This window comes from Daphnia pulex, chromosome 11, assembly GCF_021134715.1.
Source record: "Daphnia pulex isolate KAP4 chromosome 11, ASM2113471v1".
NCBI lineage: Eukaryota > Metazoa > Arthropoda > Branchiopoda > Diplostraca > Daphniidae > Daphnia > Daphnia pulex.
The window spans coordinates 6,411,039-6,434,248 of NC_060027.1; the positions used below are offsets into that span (position 1 = coordinate 6,411,039).

The window sequence follows — 23,210 nt, forward strand, 5'->3', positions numbered from 1 at the left end:
GCAGATCGTTAGTAATTCACTGTCCCGTTTCAAAATGTAATGTTAATTAGCGACGAAACTATAACACTGAATAAATAAAAATTTACGGCAATCGTTAGCTCTCGATGAAAGCTATCAATTGCTGTAAAATTCAAATGAAAATTCCTAAAAGGAAAAAATTCGGGAGCAAAAGTTTTTGGTTTGCTTTCTTGATTGGGTCGACTACGCATCCAGATCGCAAAATCTGAGATCTGAGATTTGCGACTTTTTTCATATTTTTTTTTATATTTTAATTATACGGAAATGGATAGCTGTCACCAAGAGCTAGCGATTGCCGTAAAATTTGAGTAATTCAGAGCTATAGTTCGGTCGCAAATTAATATAACATTCTGAAGTGTATAGCAGTAGCTAGCGTCTACCCAATACGGCAATACGCTATTATATTTCATTTGTGTGGAGTGATGGTGATTTCAATTTCTTAGAAATACATTGCTTTCACCATGAGCTGTATGGACTGACATACAATTTCTTAAATTTAGAGTTAAGTCATAATTTGTTTTCCAATTTATTGCCGAAGACAACAAATTACTCCGCAGCTAGGCAACATTGTTTGTTATTTTCAGAAGACATCGTTTTTCGATTTTTCTTGTTTTCATTTTGAACTTAATTCCATAACATTTTCCGAAGTAAGTTTACTCACAAGAAATCAGACGTTTCAATTTATAAGCAATAAAAAAAATCAATCCAACAATCCCACATAGCACACTTCATCCGTCGGATGTCCGAATGAGAGCCGCATATCCGATTGACAGCCATGTCCCGTACGAGATGTTAAATGGATGTCCAATGGCTATACGTATTGGTTGTCCCTGGGATGAGCAAAAACAACATCCTATTGACATCCATAATACATCCAAATATAGATATTTAATCACGTAAAGTAATTTTCTTTGAAGACGTTGAATTTTTACTTGTTTTTACAAAAAATATCAGCCACAAAGGCGCGATTTTAAAAATTCCTTTAGGTAGAAAAATTGTTTCGAAATTTTGTTTGCGTTCAGACATGATACGGATAAGAAGAAAACAAAAATGAATGAAAAAAAAGAAAGAAAAAAAAAGAAAAAAAAAGAAATAAATACAAAATAAAGAAGGAAATATAAAAGAAATGTTAGAGGAAGAGTTAGAGACAGGAAATTAATATTTATTTCTACGTAGTGGAACTTGGATGTCCGTTCTACGTCCGTGGGCGCCGATTTAGGTAGGTCTTCTAACGTTATTCCGACCTCCGAACGCTCTCCTGTGCGGATATGCGGCGGTCCCTCGGACATCCAACGGATGTTTTGTATGTCCCAGTACGACATCTGGCGAACATCCGTGGGACTGCCGTGTGTTATGTAATATTACACTCACAAATCAATAATGGAGAAAGTTGAGATGGCATTAAAAGGGGGCTGTGAAAGCCAACACAACACAAGAATGAGATTAGTGCCCAGTAAATTTGTAGATGGATATATGGTTCAATTGTCACCTGACATGTTTCAGGGAGCAGGTGATTCAAAGAAAATCAATTTATAAGTATAGTTATTTTAATCTCATGTTGCCTAATCTTATGTTCACAAAAGACGAGGACAATGTTGAACATCAATCTGAAGTCGATCCACCTTCTCACAGCTGCAAGAAAGGCCAACAAGAAAGTGATTCATCGTCATCCCAGAACCAAGATGTTAATCATCAGGTAAATTTTGTAAACCAAATAAACAAGCATTGATGAGTGAAAAGTGTTTCTATATCATTAAATATTGAGTCACTGACCAAACGAAATGACGAATTAGAGATTGAAAATGGTTTATTGTACACACAATCCAAGAATTGAACAAAGAGATTAATGATTCAAAACAAGAATTGAGGCAAACCAATGCTACTAGTAAAAGTAGCCAGGGGAAAAGAAAAAGGACGAGTAACGAGCTGCAAGTCATGGTAATAATAAATCAACTTCTATCGTAACAATCATTTATCATTATTTTTACCAATTTTACTCGATTTATATTTCAGGTTCCTTTATTAGCGGGTTCACATATAAAAATCGAAAGATCAGAAATAGATAAAGTGTTGGTCGTTGGAAGGGAAACGAAAGATAATTTTGATTTAATGATCAACAAACTCTTGGAATCCATTTACTCTAAGACGCTTTGGGGAAGTCGGTCCTTGTCAGGTGGATGCAATAAAAAATAAAATAATGGTGCTTCAAACACAGAGCTAACAAACCTGGTCTCCCAGAAAATGACCTCAACGACATTGTTAGTAAGCAAGGATTTTATTCCAAAATAGTGTAAACCATGTTTTCATTTTATAATAATTGTTGACAGGGTTTGTCAGAGACACATGGAAAAACACTCTACGTCTACGGAGACGTCCTACCGGAGAAAAAATGTCCCATTAGAGTAGCAATCAGAAATAAATTGAATACCGAGTGTCGTGCATTAAAAAATACAAGTAGACTGTCTGTAGTCTGTACTCACTCCCAAGAGAGCTTTAAATGCAATCCGATTATAATTCCCACAACAAAATAATGGTCACAAGTGAAAAATCATAAAGTGCGAACTGTGAAGCATTCTTAATTTTGTATTCAATATTCCCACCTGCATATGCCAGTGCACAATCACTTCATAAACCCTGGCCGTACATTCATCAGATAATATTGCAGGACAATTACTCTGAGTCATTTTTTATAATTTAAAAGACAAGGAACATATTAGCACAGTAAAATTGCAAACCCCGAATATTTGATACTTAAGGTAAATTTTCTTGCCAATCAATAGGAACCTCTTCTCTTTGTAATTCACTTACTTCCGTCACAATAGGGGAGAGTTGGGGTGATGGATATGGCTGCAACTAAATAGAGAATTTCTTATAAATTTCAGCTAAGATGAGATTGATTTATAGCAGAGCGATTGGGGTTTCTGTTGAAATAAGTCAGTAACCCAATGAATTCAGTTTAGAAATAAGATACTTACATTACCACTTATGGGATTGAGGTAAAAATAACTTCCTTTCCATTTCCCAACTTTGGTTATGAGAAACGGTTTAGGTCGTTTAGCTCCACATCCGAGTCCTGAGACTGCACCTCCACGTCCTGAGACTGCACTTCCGCGTCCTGAGACTGCACTTCCACGTCCTGAGACTGCACCTCCACGTCCTGAGACTGCACTTCCACGTCCTGAGACTGCACCCCTAAGCGAAGGCGTGGAATTGAATTGTGGAGAAATGGATGCTGGATTTTCACAAATTCATAAAGGATTTGTAATATTCGTAGAAAAACTTGTTGGAATCGTAGTAATCGGAGGTGTAGGGGGAATAGCCTCAGGATCCGAATTTTCTTCATTATGACTTTCCGTTTTCATGTAATCTAAATATAGAAAAAGAATCTGTACAATCTTAACATATTCTAACAGAAAACAAATCAATTTACGTGTAGGATTAGGATTATTTGTATCATGTGAGGTTTCTAATTCTCCTTCTAATCCTTCACATCTAGAGACAGAAACGGTTATTGGCATTGGAATAATTGGCTGAGGTGTAGGTAACGCAGTTCCAGAAGCATTTTCAATAACAGAACCTGATTGAGCTTCCGTGCCTGATTCTTCCTCATCTACAGACAAAAGAATAGAAAAAAAGTCTTTGAATGCATACACATTTTAAGGGAACAATAATTTAAAATACTTGTAGCTACTTGATGACCATCAAGTTACCTTTCTGAGGTGAGGTTGCCTTGCTGAAGATTAACTGCAGCTAGTCCCCGTTCTAGAACAGGAATTTTTGTGTAATACAAAATAAAAATGTAATCATAACACACTTACTTTGATATGAACGCATAATTTCATTCCATTTCTGCATGAAAGCTTTTCCTTTGGGAGACACCAACACAGTATTGGCCTGGGGACCAAAGCTGAGAAATGATTTTCTGCCTTCGTTAATGTTCTCTGAGAAAACAGCCAAAATTGACTGTACACCATCTCTTTTGGCAACCCTAAGCTGCTTCTCAATGGAAACAAGTCGTTTGTTTTTACTCCTCAGCCACCTTTCTTTTTCTATTTGATTGGCAAAGACACGAGTCCTACTTTGTTCTTCAACTGGATTCTGAACAAGTCTGGATCTTGGGTGGCTAGCCTATAGATAAAAAATGATGTCATTGAAGGGGGCAGCTTTATAAATAAAGTTTGATGATAAGGATATATAATAATTACTCGAAGCTTGTTGAGTCGAGCCTCTTGTTGTGGGTCGAACTGAAAAGACATTTGGGTCATGTACTAAGCAACGAAATGTCAAAAAAGAAAAGCTTACCCTATGTGTATGTACTATTTCTTTCCATTTCAATACCAGCAATAAAAAAACCACACAATTTTGATCACACGATTTTGAATTTCAATGTTTTGAGAAACCACCGACAAACAATAACAAATCGAGTGGTACTAAACGGTAGTACCAAACGACTTTTCTGAAATTTTATATGAAAGGGAAAGCTAATGTAAAATCACAAGCTTGAAGCCCTTGAAATTCTACCCACAAAATATATCATTAACATTGATTAATTACATCCCTGAAATTTCGATTAATCGTTATAAAACAATTATATCACGACAATGGCTTGACGGCTTTTCTAATGCCCCCCCCCTAGCGGTTATTCGACGATAAACGTTGCGAAGACTCGAGTCCAACCTTGGACCTACTCAAAATGCTTGAAAAGGTCCGAGGTTGGACTCGAGTCCCTGAGACTGTGTTGGCTGTTTGACAACTTTTTTAAACATTTGATTGGATCGCGCAACTAAGCAGTTGAAGTCACTTTTCGCCATATAGAAAATCCTCGGGCATTGCGCCTCGTTTTTCTTTGACTTGGTTGACACAAATTGGGATTAGACGAGCTTAATAAAATTTATGAAAAAACCATCGATTCGACGACGACATTGGATGACAAGTTTTATTCGGTATCCTTCTTGCAGACCTTTCTAGATGAAAGGATCTTCATAAAAGGTTTTGGAAGTGTAAATCACTTTCATTAAACACAAAACCATCTTTTCATGGTCTAATGGACTTACGGTTAAAATGGGCATTGTATTTGGCTTTAATGTATGAAATTTTAAGAGCTTCCACCAAATTTTCTTAATTAGTTCTTCTAAGTTAATTTTACATTCTTAAGTTATTTAAACTTCTTAATTAATGGAAGTCACGGACTAGATAAAAAGTTTAGACCAATGAAACGCAATCTAATTTCAATTATTTCCAATATTTTTAAATGTTCTTGTGGACTTGTGGATAGTATGTTGGTATACTCACTCATGATGATCACTCACTAATGATGTGACGTTAGATTCCAGGTTGTGCAATATCTTTTACTTTTTAAAACCTCAACTTTTTTTATAAAAACACTCAAAAATTTCGAAAATGAAAATGTCTAAATTTTGAATATTTCAAAACTTTTGCCATAATGTTAGAAAATGCGTTCTCAGTATCGCCTTAAGGTGAAAGAACACTTGAAGGAACGCGACATTATAGAGCACACCACTGGCGCAGTGGTTTATGATGGAGGAACCTGCAACACAACATTAGGGGGGTTAAAGCACCACCCTCAACGTAATTCCTTTCCCTAGCAATGGTGGTGGAGCTTCAACCCCCCAAAGCTGTGTTGCAGATTATTCTTGCCGTATGTTGGCAGGCCATATGTTTCTGCATTCGCTTCGGTGGTAGAAGTAAACAAAGACATCGCGCATACTATCTCGGTGATAATTAGAAAAGACATTTGAGAAGCCGGCATAAGAGAAGGCAACTTCAACAGGAACCAGCTTTTTAGCAAAATTTTTTGTCGCAACAGTGTTTTTTTTTTGGCATTCTTTCTACAGCGTTTGTGGAATAATTTGGTTAATTTTTGTAGACATGTATGAAGAGAAAATATTTTCCGTTAGTTACTTGGGAACTGTCTGAAAATTTTGTACTCCAATATTTCGAATCACCCTTGATACAGTACATTAAGTACAAGGAATAAAGAAAAAACTATTATTATAAATTTGTGATTTTTTCATAAAAAACTTACGGTTGCCAGCTGCCGAAAGAAATCCGTTAACCATTGGTTAGTTGCATTCCTTTATTTCATTAGATCATTAGATTGGGGAGCACTAAATTCGAAAATTTTTCTAAGGAATATATCACCAGAAAATATGGTGAAATTAGGAATGGCCATTGGAGAGGTCGTTAATTGTCCAAAGCCGAATGATGTAAATAACTTTTGTTGGTTTAATCCCACCGATGTGTCGATCTTTTAAATTTAGCCTAACAGTTTAATTAACAAAGTTAATTTATTAGGCTACTTCAGACAGTATTTTTTTATCCCTTCCAATTAGACATATTTAAAGAGATCTATCATGTTCGGTTTTTTCAGCGAATCTATCATGGAAAGTCATGAGCTAATGATGAGATAATAAGGATCGATCCATGAAATCTGCGGATTCTTGAATTATGTGAATCTTATAATCCAATCCAGTTTGCCCCTTAAAAAACTTGCGAATTATCCCATACTTCAAAATTTAAATGTTATCATATGATAAAAAAGAAAATTTGATTTTCTTACAAAAAATTATCTGAGACACATTTCCACAATTTAAAACAAAAATCAGTTGGATTCGCCCTACCACTGGAAGAATTTAAACAACTAGGAAGCAATTAAAACAAGAACGAATCGAATGTAATGATGTCATAGACCAATGATTTTCCTTTCTTTTTATAGGTTCTCCACTTTTCTTGCATAGTGGACAAATCAATTGTAATATGTCAACAGTAACGAAGAACCCCAAGTGGTCATCCTACTGAAACCATGTCCCATGCCTTTCTTTGTTATACTCAATCACAGGAAGCACTCCACTGACCAGAATGGGCTTCTTCGTTGTTTTTTGGGTAAGTGTATTATTCACCCGGGTTTTCATGTCACTATAATAAATACATTTATTTAAAATTATGTCATCAATGCAAAACTGCGTTATTTTACAAAATTTGGTCATTTTACCTATACCATTTATTTTTTACTCTTATTCTTATAAATTCCCTTTATCCTAATTCATTTTCCTTGTCAGCACCGAACCTCTTCCTGGAAAAGAATTCGTTTTCATTTCTCCCAACAGGCGCCAGTCACAGGCCGCTTGTGGCCGGACTGCCAGGTTGAAGTGGCGGCCTAATCTCCTTCCGCCCGGATCGAAAATCCTAGATCTGGAATTATTCGCTAGGACGGAATTCTCATCGTGGTGGACCCAGGAGAATGTAACCGGGCTCTTCGTTTTTTAGATGAGCCTTCCGGTCAGCAACCAACTTTCCCAGTAGCAGATGCTAACGTCCAGAGCTAATAATAAATTTATTCTCGTCAATCCAGACTCCCTACCTTTCATCTATATATCGGAACCGCCACTTTTGTTGAGCAACACACGAAGCAATAATTTCACCATGATGGGCACTATTTGAACAGCTGCTTGTACCTGGCATTTAGAAATGGCTGAAGAATCAGTATTTAAAAAGACTATTCATTAAACTATTTACCATATTAAAAATGGTTGGTACAGCATCCTTTTTCATTTTCCTTGATGCAAATACATAAAGATTGTTCACAACAATTGACTGCATAATACAGATGACTTACTTATTTGTATATCAGTTTTTGACAATTCCCTGAGAATTCATTGATTTCTTTATTTTTTATAACTTGATTAACCCATTTTTTAAATACGTTTTCGTCTATAGGCCATGCATGGAATTCCCTGTATGTTTTGTTACTACATTTTCTTAGGAAGTATTTTTTCGCATTTTTCTTTTAAGAGGTATTACGTAAACAAAAATCTGGTTCAAGATATTCAATAAACCGTAAATATTTCATCCCTATGTATGGCCAATGCTATGGGTGAAAAGAAACAAAAAGTAGATGTGATGGAAAAAGATTGTTGAAAATAGTAATTGTAAATTCTCCGTTTTGTAAAATGGTAACGCATATGTACAGTATGTTGCAACAAAAGCTGACAGTTTTGTCAACGTTGTCAGATGACAAAAGTGTCAGGTTTTCTTGCAAGATACTGTACTAGTTATAACTGCCGCTCGACTCCACTGAAAACACAGGAGAGATTTCTGCTTTGTAGCTGTAACAAGAGTAGGCTATGAGGTGATGGCAAATACTTTACTAGAATCCTGCCCAATAGTACAAAAATACATTATTTTATGGGTGACCAATGGCGTAATTTCAGAATTCCCCAAAGAAAGAAAAAAAGTGAATTCACCTTCATCAACCAGAATGAGTTAATAGCTAAAAGTACGTACGTACATTCACATTCGCTTATATTTCCAATTTACGTAATAGAGAGAAGACTCCCCTTTATCTTCCAGAACTCCTGGCTGAACTGAAATTCGTGCGAGAATCGGAGCCGGGAGTCCGTATCTAAGCAACTTTCACTTTTATTTTTTAGGGGTTTCTTCTGGGAAATTAAAAATTCACACAAAATTCCGATCGTTGAGTTTTTGCTGCCGACTGAAAATAAAAAGAGCGTGCCTTACCTAATCTCTCATCAAGCAGCGTGGTGTCCAATATTTTGCAACCCTGATTGCTGGCCAAATGACGTTCCCAACACCGATCCATTTTACCAACTAAAATTTATACAAACTTCTACAAACTCCCTTCTCAAACTTTTCATGAGGATCTGTCTGCATTTTGTTCGCTCCGGAAACGAATTCAGTGATTCATGGAAGACTGATTCGTTCGTAATTCACTGAATGACCTGTATCTCTGTCAACACCACGTGTTCGCCTGCTTTGATCCAAGCTTCATAAACGGTAGAAAAATCCAATAAACAGCGTCTCTTCAATGCCAGCCAATTGAAAAGCAACACCATGAACCGTCAGAAAAGCGTTATAGACTTGCTGCTCTCAATATGTTATGAACTATGAAATGAACTGTGAACTATTTAGTACAGAAAGAAAATGCTTTTTGTATACATTTATGTAGCACACCTACTCTCTCCATTCAATACACTTGCGATTTATTCCTCTCTAATCCCAGGATTTTATATTTTTTCGTAAAAGTTCTCTGAAACCCTGACAGAGTTTAGCAACAATAAGAGACAAATTGGATAAATTTATTTTACTCATGCGGAAGCTAGTAACTGGGATCTAACCCATAAGTCTGAAAATTACGAACTTACGTGAATAATATGTGATAACTAGTCTTCGCTTGAGAGTTAATAAGTTTATTAAAAGCATTGAGAGCACACATCAGCAGAGGACGCCATAGGGATAATACAAGAGGGAGAATAGGAGAAGGATAAATTGGGAGAATAGAGAGAGAGAGTAGGGAGTTGGCTGGCCGCTGGCTGCTACTGGTATGGATAACTGAGAGAGCGATTGGAGGAAGCCGGAATGAGCGGAACGACTGGTAGCAGCTGACGACTGCTGACTGACTGTGTTACCAGCTTTTGGGCCCTGATAGCGAATACTATGATGATACTGATGCTGGCTGTGCTTCTAGATGTTGCCCTGCTATGGGCCAGCATTTCCTTTTTAGTTTGGAGACAACCCAAAATTACATGTAGATTAACTTAGGCAGAAAGGTATCCCGAAAGGTTTGACAGGAGAACAATTAGAATACACATGGGTGATAATACGATGAGTAATGGACCTGACTCGGCAGAAACACGTTTGTCTAGATAACCAATTATAGATATAGATAAACACTTGGTAAAAATTTACACTACATGATACACCAATTTGAAGAGATAGTTAAAATCCGTACAATTTGTTTCTCGTACAGCTGCAAACCAGAACAACCAATGGGAGATTGTTTTTTCTTCGGGTTTGCTTGTATTTCCAAGAGTTAGTGTTATTATTTTCATTGTAAATTAAAAAAAAAATTCTTGGATCTCAAATGGATGTGGTATCACTTTGAGTGGCAATCCAGAACATCCATTCATGCCCACGGCGTAGTAAAGCTCAAACACTACCCAGACCTGTTAACCAAAGTCTACATTGGCTTACTTATGGTACACAATCTGACTGATCCACAGTACACAGCTGACCTCAGCGAACAGGACGTCCTGGAAAGGCAAACTCTAATCGACGACGGCATCCTTTCAGAACATAAAGTTCTAAAGTATACCGATACTCTGCTGTCTGCTGTTAATACTCGGTCTGATTTGGCCAATCCGTTCAATGCTGAAGTACCAGTTTCCAATCCCTGTCCAACGAATGTCTCATCAATTCCGAACGACGGAGCAGCCATGGACGACTACTACGAAAGCTTGGCAAACTGCGTTCAACGATATGTCTGCGGACCAGCTGGTTACTGCAAGTCAAAGAATGGTGGCACCGAATGTCTATTCAACTTTCTTTTTGATATAGCCGATGAGTCAAGAATAGTTTTGAAAAGAAAAGAAGAAAGACCATAGACCCTGTTCGTGCCAAAATTTTTCTACAAAGAAACGAAGTTCTTGAATGTTCATAATCGTTCAATGTTGGAACATTGGTGTGTCAATGTCGATCTTCAGATCATTCTTGATCATTCCCACATAGCACAAGGTTGTCTTGAAGATATCCCGAGGACTTCCAATAAGCCCAAAGATATTCCAGACTAGAAAGGGGTGTCTTTAACTTGTCTGTCAAGACCTACCTAAGGACAAAGACTACTTTGTCTAAAAAAGGACGCCTTAAAGATATCCGACCAGGCCTACCTTAGGACAACTGAATTTGAAGACTAAAAAAGGTGAAATAAGGACGGCTTTAAGACGTCCAGAAGTCTTAGGAAAAGGAAATACAAATAAGTTTTTAGGTTGTCCACTGGAAGTCTAACTTGAGACAAGGACATAATACGAAAATAAGTTTTCCGTAATACGTCCATAATAAGACTATCTTCGGACAACTGTACAAGGGGAAAACAGGTAAAAGAAAGAAGACGCTTTTTTATGCCTTGAACAGACAACCAAAATGAGACAATTTTACCATTGATTTTTGCGACAAAAATTAAGGTTTCTTCTGGATTTCTTAAAGAGAAGACTTTAGAGTAACTAAACGGATGTGTTTTTAATGTCTGTAAGATGTCGTTTAGAAGATCTAAAACAGACACAATTAGAAAGAAGATTTTTATTTAATAGTAATCGAAAGTAACAGAATTCTGCTGCTGAATTTCAACAGGTACAAAACTATTCCATCCAACATCTGGTTTTCTAACGAGAAATTCAAATTCTATTATGGGTTTTCGGAAAAGCACATAAGTATTTCTTGAGGAGCTCATTGAAATGTGATTCACGTAAAATTTTATTTTCGTGCAATAAAACTAACAAACTAACAAACAACGTTTGTATATGAATATAATTTTGATCCATGAGTACTTGTTCCTATGGAAATGACAATAACAATGGAATTATAATTCAAAATTAGAAGAGTGTTTGTATAGCAATTTAAAATAACTGAATCCATATAGGTTTCATAGTTAATTGCTTCAAAAGTCACATTCTCCTTTTTGATACCTCCGTAATCTTCAGTATAAACAATAACAATGGTATCTATTTTATGCGCCTTTTCCCCATAAATGAAGACACCGACATAATTAAACAATAAATACTCAATTGAAATGTTCAGCCAGATATGGTTCTGAGAAAGTACTTTAAGCAAGTCGTCGTCTGCTATTATTTCAAATTAGTTTAAGCCAAATATTTCAGCGTGAATCTTTTTTGTTGGCTTCAAAAAGACAAAAAAAATATTATTTTTAGAAACTTCATGAGCGATAAACCTCATGAACATTAACATTTATTTTTGCCTTTTAAAAGGGAATACAACAAATGAATTTAATGAGATTGAGGTAGGCAATCTTACACATAATATAATTATGTCCCACGATTGGAAAACAGAAGGGGATGATACAGCATACTCACACATTTTACAGATGATTGACAAGGATATGTATATGCATCTCCTTGACTTTCATACTTTTTACCAACTACAACGCTCATATTTTTGAAACCTTTGACGAAATCTACAATGGCAACAACAGACATGTCTTTAAGAAACAAACAATTATCAGCCTCGTCATCTCATGTGTCCTATTCCTGGAAGTTTTACTGATCTAAATTGAATGCCGAATAAATGTTCAACGATAGGATTGCTACTATGACTGTCGATGAATTCAGTTTGCTCTGCCGAGTTATGGCGCACAAAGCTCTGATCTTGAACGGTCTCTTATAGTATCTTGATAAGCTGTTGAAGGGGTTTATCATTCTTTTTAAGGTTCCTTTTCATTTTACCACTGCAATTTTCAAAACGATAAGCACTGAAATTATCCAGTGGTCCAAATCGAAAGACGTCCGAAGGCAGATGAAACATAGCAAGAATGTTGTAAGACGTAAAAAAATGTGAATAAAGAGCCGTTGGTTGAGTAACGAAACAAGAAATGCATTAGCAAAATCATTTTCAGTTGCACACCATGGTTCATAAGATTTCAGCTTTACAGCTACACGGAGAAAAAGAAAATGATCATAAAATGCAGGGGGAGAAACTTCTGGAAAATGTAATGAAGAAAAGTTCTGAATTCGAAGGTCTTCCAACGAGGAAGTTCTCTGATCGTCTGAGATTTTCTTACAAATTTCGTTCTTGAAATTAATGCCGTTAGTTGCTCAGTTATGAAAGAATCAACGAAAGTAGCTGTCGTGTGGTGTAAAGTAACGTTTAGAATGTTTCTTTTCTTTCGACCTGTCCCAAGAATGAAAGCAAGTATTTTTTTCATGACTCCTAGATCAAGTAGGTGCACTATTGGATGTATTGGGATATCTTTCACTATATCTAAGTCATGGAGGATTTAAAGGATAGACCAACGATGGTGATGAGCAACACATGGCTTATTTCTAAAGGAAACATTTGTCCGCAATTAACCAAGAAATGGCCCAAAGCCTGTGCATCTGGCACAGCCATAACGTTCGGAGGAATGCCCTTTGATGCATAGAATCATTGCCATTGCTAGTGCATCGCAAATGATTGCTTTTTTTAACGGGAAAATATTTGCCTTGAAATAAAAGTCCTATTTCTTCAATTTCTTCTGCTTCCGAAATGAAGTCCAATAAGAAAGCATTTCAACTAGTTGGTTTCAAAAAAGCGTGGAACACGCCGATGGGAAAGGACGGAGAATTGTTTAGAAATGACAAATAGCCTACAATTGGCCAAAACTGACTTCCGGAACTGTTAACGAGGTGAAAACCATCGATTCCAACAGACAGCCGATTCCAGAAACAGGTTATTCGAGAAATTTCAGTAACACCAGCGTATCTAAAATTGCTTTCTTGATTCCGAAGTGGTAATATTTACCATGCTGAATAGTTTTCAATGTTACTGCTTTTCTCCGGGTCTTGACAAGAGTTCGAGTCGACAGAGGAAGATCAGCGAAGAATGGATTCAGAATTTTCAAACGTTCATCACATTTGGAGAATTCTATGTGTTTTCGTATTTGCGAGGTAGCTAGCTGTGTCCGAAGTTATGGTCCACCAGGTGACGGTGGTTCAGTTTCTGCAACACTAGATTCTTGAACTTTATAGATATTAGTCTTACTAAATTTTATGGAGTAGCTCTTCTATTCATACCTGACTTTGTAGTTGATACGGTTTAAAAATTTGTTTCGCTGTCTTGTGTTGAATCACAATAGTCATCAGAAGAAAAATGAATTGCATCAGCAGGTGCTATGTATAATATTCCTCATTTTTCCCAACATTCCTTTTATGAAGAACCCGTGGACAAAGTTTTCGAAAGTTTGAACCCTAGCAAAAAAGTTTGTCGCAAAATCATACCTAGTAGCGATTCAGAAGAGAATATCGTTAAAGAAGACGAAGATGTGGCTGAAGTTATAAGTAGTGGTACCTTAACGCAGCGAATCCAACCCAATAAAGTTTTTCAACCACTTTCTATCCCTTTAAAAAGAGGTAAGAAAATTTTTGCTTTTTACCAATGCTATTAGCTAATTTGTTGTGCTTTTTTGTAATAGTCGCAGTTCCTACCGAACTATCTGCCATTGAAAGCGAGCAGAATTCTAATAACAATAATGAAGATGACGAGGTTCTCTGAGGTTAAAAGAATTGCGTTGCCGTCTACTTTTAAAGAGATTTCAAACAGCAAATTTGCAAAACCATCAAATGGTATTAAATAAAGTAAAGTTTTTGAAATTTGTTTACTTTTTTAAAATTTTTGCAGTTTTGAGTGTTAGACGCACACCTTTCGAGAAACATGTCATCAAAATGTTAGCCAGAAAGAACGAATCGTTTAAAAGACATATTTCTATTTATGAAGTATTTTATTTTCTAGATCAAAATCGTTACTTGCGCGTGATGTCAAGAAACTAGCAGAAGTAAAAGCTGGCGTAAAAGATTTGCGACGGCTTTGCTTGAGTTTTCAAATCTGTATACCCACCGAAGCAAATCGACATCCCGTCTTTAACAAACACGTCGCCCTTCCCTTGTAATCCATAGAGGACTTCAAATATTTTGAAGATGAATTATTAAACGAGCACGTCAAATTAGGGTAGGTTAAGTTTAGGTAGGTTAATAATTTAATTGTGTCAATGTGTCGTAAAAGGATTGAAACAATTTTTTGTGAGTTTAAGAACGAGATGTTGATTTTTGAAAAACAAATTCATGATTTTTTGAAAAAAACTTGGAAGATACAAAAAGACGTATTTGGAAAGAAATTATGACCAACGAATTTATGAGGATTTACACGTAGACGGGAACACCAAAGCCTAACAGGGGAAAACATAAGGTTTTAACTGTAAGAGGATCACGATTATCATTGGCTGTAATCGTAGCTTTCAAACACGGGGACTTTGAGAAAACACCAATCCCGAAAATTGAAGAAGTAAGCAAGCTTTACATCCGAAAGGCTGTTGACAGATTGAAACAAGCGATTCCGGGAAGTCATTAGATTTATCTTCTTGAATCTGTATAGGCCGGATGGCCCCGTAATCTCTTTCTGATATTATCAGAACAGAAAATAAACGCTTTGACATGTATTTTTTTTTAATTTATTGTGTTCAAGTCCTCAAAATAAACCTCTTTAATTTAGTTGTCTAATGTCTTGAGGTAGTCTTTAATTAAACTTTACAACACCCTCGAATATTATTTTGGTTGTCTTTAGCCAAACATTTTGAGTTCATTTAACATTAATATAGACATCTTTAACAGTTCTTAATGACGTCTAAAAGACTGTTACGAGGCATTTGGAGGCGATTTCTTTGATAATCAGTTGTCCCAGAAACGCCTTTTATAGGTAAAAAGAAAAACTTTAAGAAGAACTAAAAAAGTCTAGTAAGATATCTGAAAGAACTTTGTCCGGGTCATTTAGGACACAAGTGAGGAGTCTTACAAATTACCCAAAGACTTCTTCAGGACATCCTCATTCCAGACAACCTTACATCTTCCGGTTCTCTTTAAGACTTCCCCGTGCTATGTGGGTCACGCTGCCATGAACCATATGGTCAAATATGCTAGCAAGCAACAGCGTACTAGCAACACTTGTAAGCAAGTGATCAAGACGATTATCAGCAAGGCTGATGTCACCGACAATGCTGGCTCCGCATTTCGCTCTTCCATCATTCGTTTCATTGGCCATTGTGATGTCGGGAAAGGTGAAGCGCCTCTTTGTTTTTGTTTTGGGGCATCAAAGAGAATTAACCTTCAAATTTGTCAACGTCTCTTTGGACCTGACTGTTAACGAAGTGCACAAAAATCCAACGACTGTTGTGTTGGAAACTCGACCTATTCTGTTTACCTATTCTTTGCCAAACGTCACGTCTACATCGAACAAAACACCTCCCCACTTGGAATCTGGCTCAACCCAATTTTATCGAGTTTTGTCGTCACTTTAATATCGTCAAAGGGAATCTTAGTGCATCAAAATTCTCCTACGTCAGCTACCTACTATCTGTTCTGCCATTTTTCACTCATAAAGTTTTTCCCATGGACGGAATGATCTACTCCTATGTTTTTGGATGGCAACCTTGTCGTCTGGAAATGGCAAGAGTTTCGATTGACTGCAGCTCAAGAAATGCGTCAATATTTCAACTTGGACGAGGAACTGCAAAGTCAATTAGATCAGGCAGCTGATGACCTCCAAGAACAAGACAACATTGACAACGACAACGTAAATAAACTTGAATGGCAGCAAGTGGTCGGTATGCGACCTGCTGACTAACATGAAGTTCGTCTTGATCTACCAATTATTGGCCGTTCTTTCTCTTGTCTGACTATAGTGTTCAGCTTCATTGCACTGCACGTGAATTGGCCTGTGGAAGTACTTAGTCGGCCAATCATCTAAACAACGGAAGAGATCTCGGCACTGATTCTACCAATTTACCCCTTGTTAATCCCTGTCAACTGAATCGGCTACAACAAATGTGGTTCTACATGGTTTTAGAGGCTCTGAAATCTCGCACGCAGTTCTTATTTATTGTCAATGGCACTGCTGGTATTGGCAAAACGTTCGTTATTGCAGAAATATCCAGTGTTGTCCCTAAGGAACATCTCGTCTGTTCGGCTTTCACTGAGAAAGCTGCCTATCTCATTCGCGGGTATACTTTGCACAATAGATTTCAAATTCCAGTAGAAAAAGGACCTACAAAGTTTGGCTCTCTGAATGGAATGAAGCTGGCACCCTTTAGGAGATATACCGTCATGTTCATGTTATCATAATTGACGAGTGTTCAATGTTGAGCCTGTCTAAGCTTAGAAAAATTGACGCTCGTCTTCGTGAAGCCAAATGCAGCAACAGTTTCTTTGGTGGGCTGGCCGTTGTATTGGTTGGAGATCCAGCTCAGCTTCCACCTGTAGTTAGTCCTTCTCTCTATTCGCAGCAATCGACAGCACCGTTTACTAACGAGGGTCGGGCTGCTTACTTGGCTTTCCAATTCGTCATCAAGTTGACAGAAGTTTGACGACTAGAAGTGTAAGACGGCGACATCGACCAGCAAACATTTCTGGAGACACTAAACTCTTTGAGAGAGGGAGACTGTTCCGTAGTCCAGTGGCAGTTCCTTCAAGCTAGGAATCCGGAAGCCATTGCCAACTTTGGAACCGCTGATTTTGCCGATGCTACCTACTTGTTTGCCACCATCGAAGCTGTCAATCGCAGGATCAACTTTAAACTACCAAAACTGCAAATGCCAATTACCCTACTACCCCAAATCCCAATTACCCTACCGGTCGACAAATGCGCCTTTAAGTGGCAAGTAAAAGTCATTTGATCAGTTTCGACGGCTTGAAGTTGAACTGTTCCTTGAGATTGGAGCCCAAGTGACGTTATTATCCAACATCAACATGGCTGAGGGTTTCACTAACGGTGCCAAAAATACCGTGGTTGACATCGTCTACTCAAAACAGCCCAATGTTGATCTGCCTGATTTCATCATTGTTAGATGATCTGGTTATACTGGTCCTCAATTCTTCTATTAATAACAGTAAGTGTTTTCAATCTCTTAGTAGAAATCTTAGGTAATCTAATTAGTTCATTTGACTTGGTTATGCATTTCGACTCACAACTGTATACCAATCCCGGCAATATCCATACGGTTCTATGAAACGAGAGCCGTCCGGATTCTCTTCTCTGGCCTATGCGATGACCATGGAAATCCCAAGAAGAAACTCTGGGAAAAACAGTTGGAGGCATCGGTCCCAAAGAAACCGCCGGCCTGACTTTCGTCGCTCTTTTAAGGGTAAGACACATTGGTTATTTGGCCGTCTTGCCCTTTTACTATCAAAGAACCTTCAAAATTTCGACTTTATTATTAACTAGGATGGTGAAAGAAAGACGTTTAAATATATTATATTATGTTGCAAGTTCAATGGTTTGAAAATCACCCAGAATAAATTGTTTCGCCTTTGCTACTGTTTTGCTGTCTCGCAAATTCGCTTTTCATGTGCGTTTATCACTACCTGAGTATTGTATTTATTGTTTATTTATGTAATGTTTTACAAATTCAATGGTTGGAAACCAACAAGAATAGACCAGTTTCGTATTGCTATTGTCTTGTTCTATCGTTAATTAATTTCCCACTTTTGAGACACTGTCACTCCATGTTTACTCATTTTGAGACTTGTTCCATTTTTAGAAACAAAACTGAAATATTAACACATGTCTCTCAAATGTAGAAAAAGTAGTCTATATGTGACACTTGGTAGAGACTTATACATTACTTTGGAAAAAATTGAAAAATTGACACTGGTTTCTTAGAATTAAAAATCATTACTCATACATACTATGTTGGTAGTTTGTAGAGTCCTTACCCTTGATTGTAATATATTTTGAAATTTGAAACTGGTCCCTGAAATTTCAGAAAACTTGCACATGTAGTGAAAATTTTGAGAAACAGATTCATAACATCAGATTCATAACAAGTAAAGAGAGATAACACACGACGGAAGTCAAGGTAACGGCAGGCGTATAGAGACGCAAGATACACACAAATTAAGACACGCATCTGTCATCTCCAACAAATGTAAACCTTTTTTATTTGAATTGACATTGAACGGAAAAATCAGTCCCAAGAGATGAAGATCGAAAGGGAAAAGGAGCGGAAGTAGAGATTATGGATGCAGGCTACTGTAAACGAATTTCAGGAACCTGGTAAGAATAATGAGAAGTTTGGGTGTCGGTGCTGGTCACCCATTCAAAATTCAGTGCAGAAATGAGCGAACTACAGCGTACTTTCGCTTTACGCAATTGCTAATGTATTTTAGATTATTGAAATGATTATGAAAACACATTTTATTTTCGAAAATAAAGTTAAGAAAATGGACTTAGGTAAATTACCGAGTTCCCGACTGTATGACTGGACTATATGGGAAACGCCGAGTAAGATGCCTGAATGACCTTTGCTCTGACTCTGACAATTTCAACTGGTGAAAACTCCCAGAATATCAACTGCATTTCGGCTCAAAGTCCGTTGACCTGACATCATGACCGGCAACCTTTAAATGACGAAAGCCACTTGAAACCACCGTTGCGTTTAAGATAGACAGAACTTCCTGTGTTGATATAGATTGCCTTATTGCGTCCATCTTCGAATTTGATGAATTTTCAATTTTCTTTACTTATTATTCTCAACGGTGGAAAGGCGCAGCCATTAGAGTCGATTGCAACCAATTGGCTCAGCAGGAGTGGCGAAGAGAAACTGAATTGTACACTGCCAGGTGTTAGTGAATTATGATGTTCAATTCTCGATTTTCAGTCATTTGTTTCAACTACCGTATCATTTGAAAGTTTTAAGATATTAATAAATGAACTACGTATAGGATTCTTTATAATTCCGTTTTCTAGCTATACCGTTTAACACTATTGTAACTTTCAGCTGTAGACAGAGCTCAAGAGAGGATGCTAGAACTTTGTTTTCAGTCAAATGTCCCCTTTCCACGCTATCATCGTCCAAAATTACCTAGCCTACTCTTGCAATGCTGGCATATGAAAGTTTCCCGTTGCTAGAAAACTCCAGCTGGAAATTTGAAAATTACAAAACATTATTAAATATGGATGTCTATTTTATTGCCTGTACACTGATGTCCCGTAGTTTGCAATACAATACATGTAGTTGATCAATGTCATAGAATACTCTAAAAAAAACTGCCACTATCTTTGCCGATGCAAGCAGCAGCGGAGTGGATGCAGCGAGAATACATCCATTGTGACTCGAGCCCACGGTGGTGGCCCGCACCCGTGCAGCATAGGTTACTTTGTCAAGCTAGATAATATTTTTTTTACTCCCAGCACTGTTGGATTGAAGCAGGTAATTAACAAAAATCCAAATAAAGTACACATGACCATTGAATTTTTTTAAATTCTGCAAACAAAACGAACGTCAACATCAACAATAATGCCAAGCAATAGAAATAACAACTACGTTGACAAGCGATTTTTTTGCGAAGCGAAGAGAGATACAACACGATAATTGTCCGACTCAAAAAATGTCACGAAATTTTTACACTGGCTGATTATGACCACGAATTCTAAATATATGTTTGCAATTTACGCATCAAAATTTTATTTGCTCTCTCGTAATAATAGATTCACTTGAAACTGTTATCTAGTGCTTAAACTGTGCTAAGAAACCCTACAATATTACTTTTCGACAAAAAAATCCAGAGCTACAAAAAAAAATGTTTTCCCCATCAGATTGCCAATTGGCTGGACTACATCCGTTCTCATATTTTCATACTTCTGGGTATGAAACCCAACAGTATCATTATTTCATCGAAAAAAAAATTGTCACTATTTTACTGAAATTAAGATTTAGGACAACCTAAAAATGTATATAACTGATTGAAGTCTAGGGCCATCTGGAAAGAGAAAATTTATTTATGGAACTTTCACGGAGTTTATTTGTTTATGTAAGGTTCCAGTGTTCCACTTTTTTTACTTTTACTTTTTTCACATACTACGCTTTAAACTTCAGTCCCACTACGCTCTGGTACTAGCTAGTGGTTCCAACTTCAAAATAAAGGAAGTAATTTACTATTTTCTTCACTAAAAAAAATATTTACTAGGATCTACAGTGATGCATCTACACCACGAAAGTGCAACGATTGCTATAAAACATTATACACACTGCCAAATAAATGTAACATTGCCATTTTTTATGTGACATATTAAGGCAGTTTTCCTGATTCTGGACTGTTGGGACTATGACAGATTTGTGTGTAATGAGATAGGCCAAAAGTCTTTCTCAATTGGGACAACTGTTAAAATCTTGGACAGCTTGTACAAATTTACGACACCCATTAGAGGCCATCTATGAGTAAGAATTCCAACTGAATAAAACATGTTTAATATGATTATTTAACTGCCATAAAAATAAAAGCATAACATGAATGAATTATTATAAGAACCATTAGATCTCGCACGATAAGTTCAAACGTTACATCCAAGGGATTTGCAGACACCTTCTGAGTCTGTTAGGAATATTCCATTCCAACAGACGACGACGAGATCAGGACGCCGCACAACAACACCGGCGCACCTACGCGACTATTGCCTTGGGGGCCCCCGATAGGTGGCCCCAAATTCAGTCGTTGTTACCCTACCCCCTATTGTTTATTTCCCCCCAATTTACTGTACAATATTCAGTGTGTAGAATATACGTGAGAGAAGAGGACACGGTTTACTGTGTCTAATTTATTCAACTTTGAAAACTGTAAGTAAACGGCCCGACACGCCGAACATTCCTTTTACATTTTCTACATGGTCCTTCGAAACCGTTTAAGTGAACTAACGTGTCCTCCCTCTCAATTCAACTCACTCAAACTCAAAATTGTGAAGCCGGTTGGGGCTACACAATTCTAGACCCCCCAAACGTTATTTTTGTTCTCTTTTTTTTGTGGTTGTTGTGTGGGTAAAAATTTGCCCAAATCAAACTTCTAAATTGTAAAAACAAAAAGACGGCCAAAGGGGGGGAACCTATGCCCAAAAAATTCCATTTTTTCTCGACTTTTTTGTGCCTTTCGTTGTCGGGCTAGCCTGAGGGGGCGGCCATTGAACACGCCGACCCAACCTCTGGCCCACAGATCGGCCTGGGCTAATCTATTGGGCACTCGTCTCTTCTCTGATTTATTCACGTGCTGTCCTCCCGTAACCGATTCTCAGTTGCTTATTGTCCCGAGTCAGAAATAACATTTTTTCTTTCTCTCTCAACATTTATAGAGGAGCCGAAAGGTCTCCAAAACATCCAGCAAAATAGGAAAACGATCGCAGAGGATCAAGAGGGCGCTGCTGCGCAAAGCGGGGCTGCTGCCAGCGTGGGTGGAACCGCCACCACGTCCACAACCAAGGGAGCCGATCCCGCTCGAGCAGCTACCACCAGGTGCCCTAGTGCCTCAGCTAGCACCGTTTTTGGAAATTGCTAGGAGGCACCTCAACGTGGAAGAACTTGCCGACGCTCTCCGCCCGAGATTTTGGGGCGACATACGCTACCGGCCAGAAGAGGAACCGGCCCCACAACCGGTTCCACCACCGGCTCAAGATTTACTGCCGGTCGTGATTGAAGAACCGGAAGCTGATCAGGAGCCGATCCAGGCACCTCCGCCCGAAATTCAACAACGCCAAGTACGATATCGCGAGCAGCACGTTGGAAGGGGTCTACTTCGCCGAGTAGTCTTCCTTCCAGTGAGACAGGAGGAAGCAGCCGCTGCTGCAGCCCCAAACCAGCAGTCGGAAAGCGAGTCGGAGGAAGAAGCAGCCGCTGCTGCAGCCCCAAACCAGCAGTCGGAAAGCGAGTCGGAGGAGGAAGCAGCCGCTGCTGCAGCCCCAAACCAGCAACAAGGAAGTGAGTCGGAGGAAGACGAGATCCAGCTGTGCCACGAAAGCTCGTCAACGGACGACAGCTCGTCAGAAGAGTCAACGGACGAAGACAGGCGCCATTTTGAAAGAGAATTGGAGGCCAATCCGGCTCTGAGAAGAGCGTACGAGAGGAGCGAAACAGCAAGGAGAGAGCGAGGCCGTTTCAACACCCGTCCGGGCCACCTCTACACAAGAAGAAATACCAGAGGAAGGGAGCAGAGGAACCCAACCAATTAAGTAAATCTAATTGTATTCTTGAACATGGCGGCTCCAACCGCTAAATACAATTATTGAATGAATATTCTCTGTTTATCTGTCCTTCTCTAAAAAAAAAAAAAAAAACCCTCTTACATAAGGATCCCGAGAAATCGGTGCATCCAAACGAAAAAAAAAAAACCCTTTTCTCTCTATCACGCTCACTGTAGTGGCACGCCGCAAGGGGCGCCACCAACAAAAAAAAAAAAATCTATTTCCGCTCACGCTCAGTGTAGTGGCACGCCGCAAGGGGCGCCACCAAAAAAAAAAAAACTATTTCATCTCTCGCTCAGTGTAGTGGCACGCCGCAAGGGGCGCCACCAACAAAAAAAAAACTCTATCTTCTCTCTCGCCCAGTGTAGTGGAAAGCCGGGAGTGGCGCCACTAACAACAAAACAAACCAGTTCGCTTAATTGAGTTGACAAGCCCGAAATTTTTTAGGAGCCTGGGTATTACCCTAGCTCCAAATTCAAACCGATTCTTCTTTTTTTCAGATATATCCAAGGGATTTCAAACAAGTGGAAACAAAACGGAACACGTCCGTTCCACGAACCCCCAAGGAAAATAGGAAAAGAAGGCGGGCAAATCAGTCAATAAGTGTACAAAAAATC

At 38.1% G+C, this 23,210-nt stretch overlaps 1 protein-coding gene and 1 long non-coding RNA gene across 3 annotated transcripts; both read left to right on the top strand.

The window, feature by feature from the left end:
• Nucleotides 1-1,362: 1,362 nt before the first annotated feature.
• On the top strand, nucleotides 1,363-2,238 carry LOC124207555. Of its 2 annotated transcripts, XR_006880040.1 has the most exons (4): nucleotides 1,363-1,528; nucleotides 1,602-1,714; nucleotides 1,784-1,956; nucleotides 2,032-2,238. It is a non-coding gene; the product is annotated as an uncharacterized LOC124207555 (long non-coding RNA). The 2 variants fall into 2 exon arrangements; XR_006880039.1 differs by having other exon boundaries at nucleotides 1,602-1,956.
• Nucleotides 2,239-16,002: 13,764 nt separating this feature from the next.
• LOC124207667 lies at nucleotides 16,003-22,643 on the top strand. Its single transcript, XM_046605235.1, has 6 exons — nucleotides 16,003-16,164; nucleotides 16,323-16,591; nucleotides 16,750-16,948; nucleotides 17,268-17,429; nucleotides 21,143-21,202; nucleotides 21,709-22,643. The coding sequence occupies exons 1-6, from the start codon at nucleotides 16,003-16,005 to the stop codon at nucleotides 22,579-22,581; spliced, it is 1,725 nt and encodes a 574-aa protein (XP_046461191.1). The 3' UTR covers nucleotides 22,582-22,643.
• The last annotated feature ends 567 nt before the right edge of the window (nucleotides 22,644-23,210 follow it).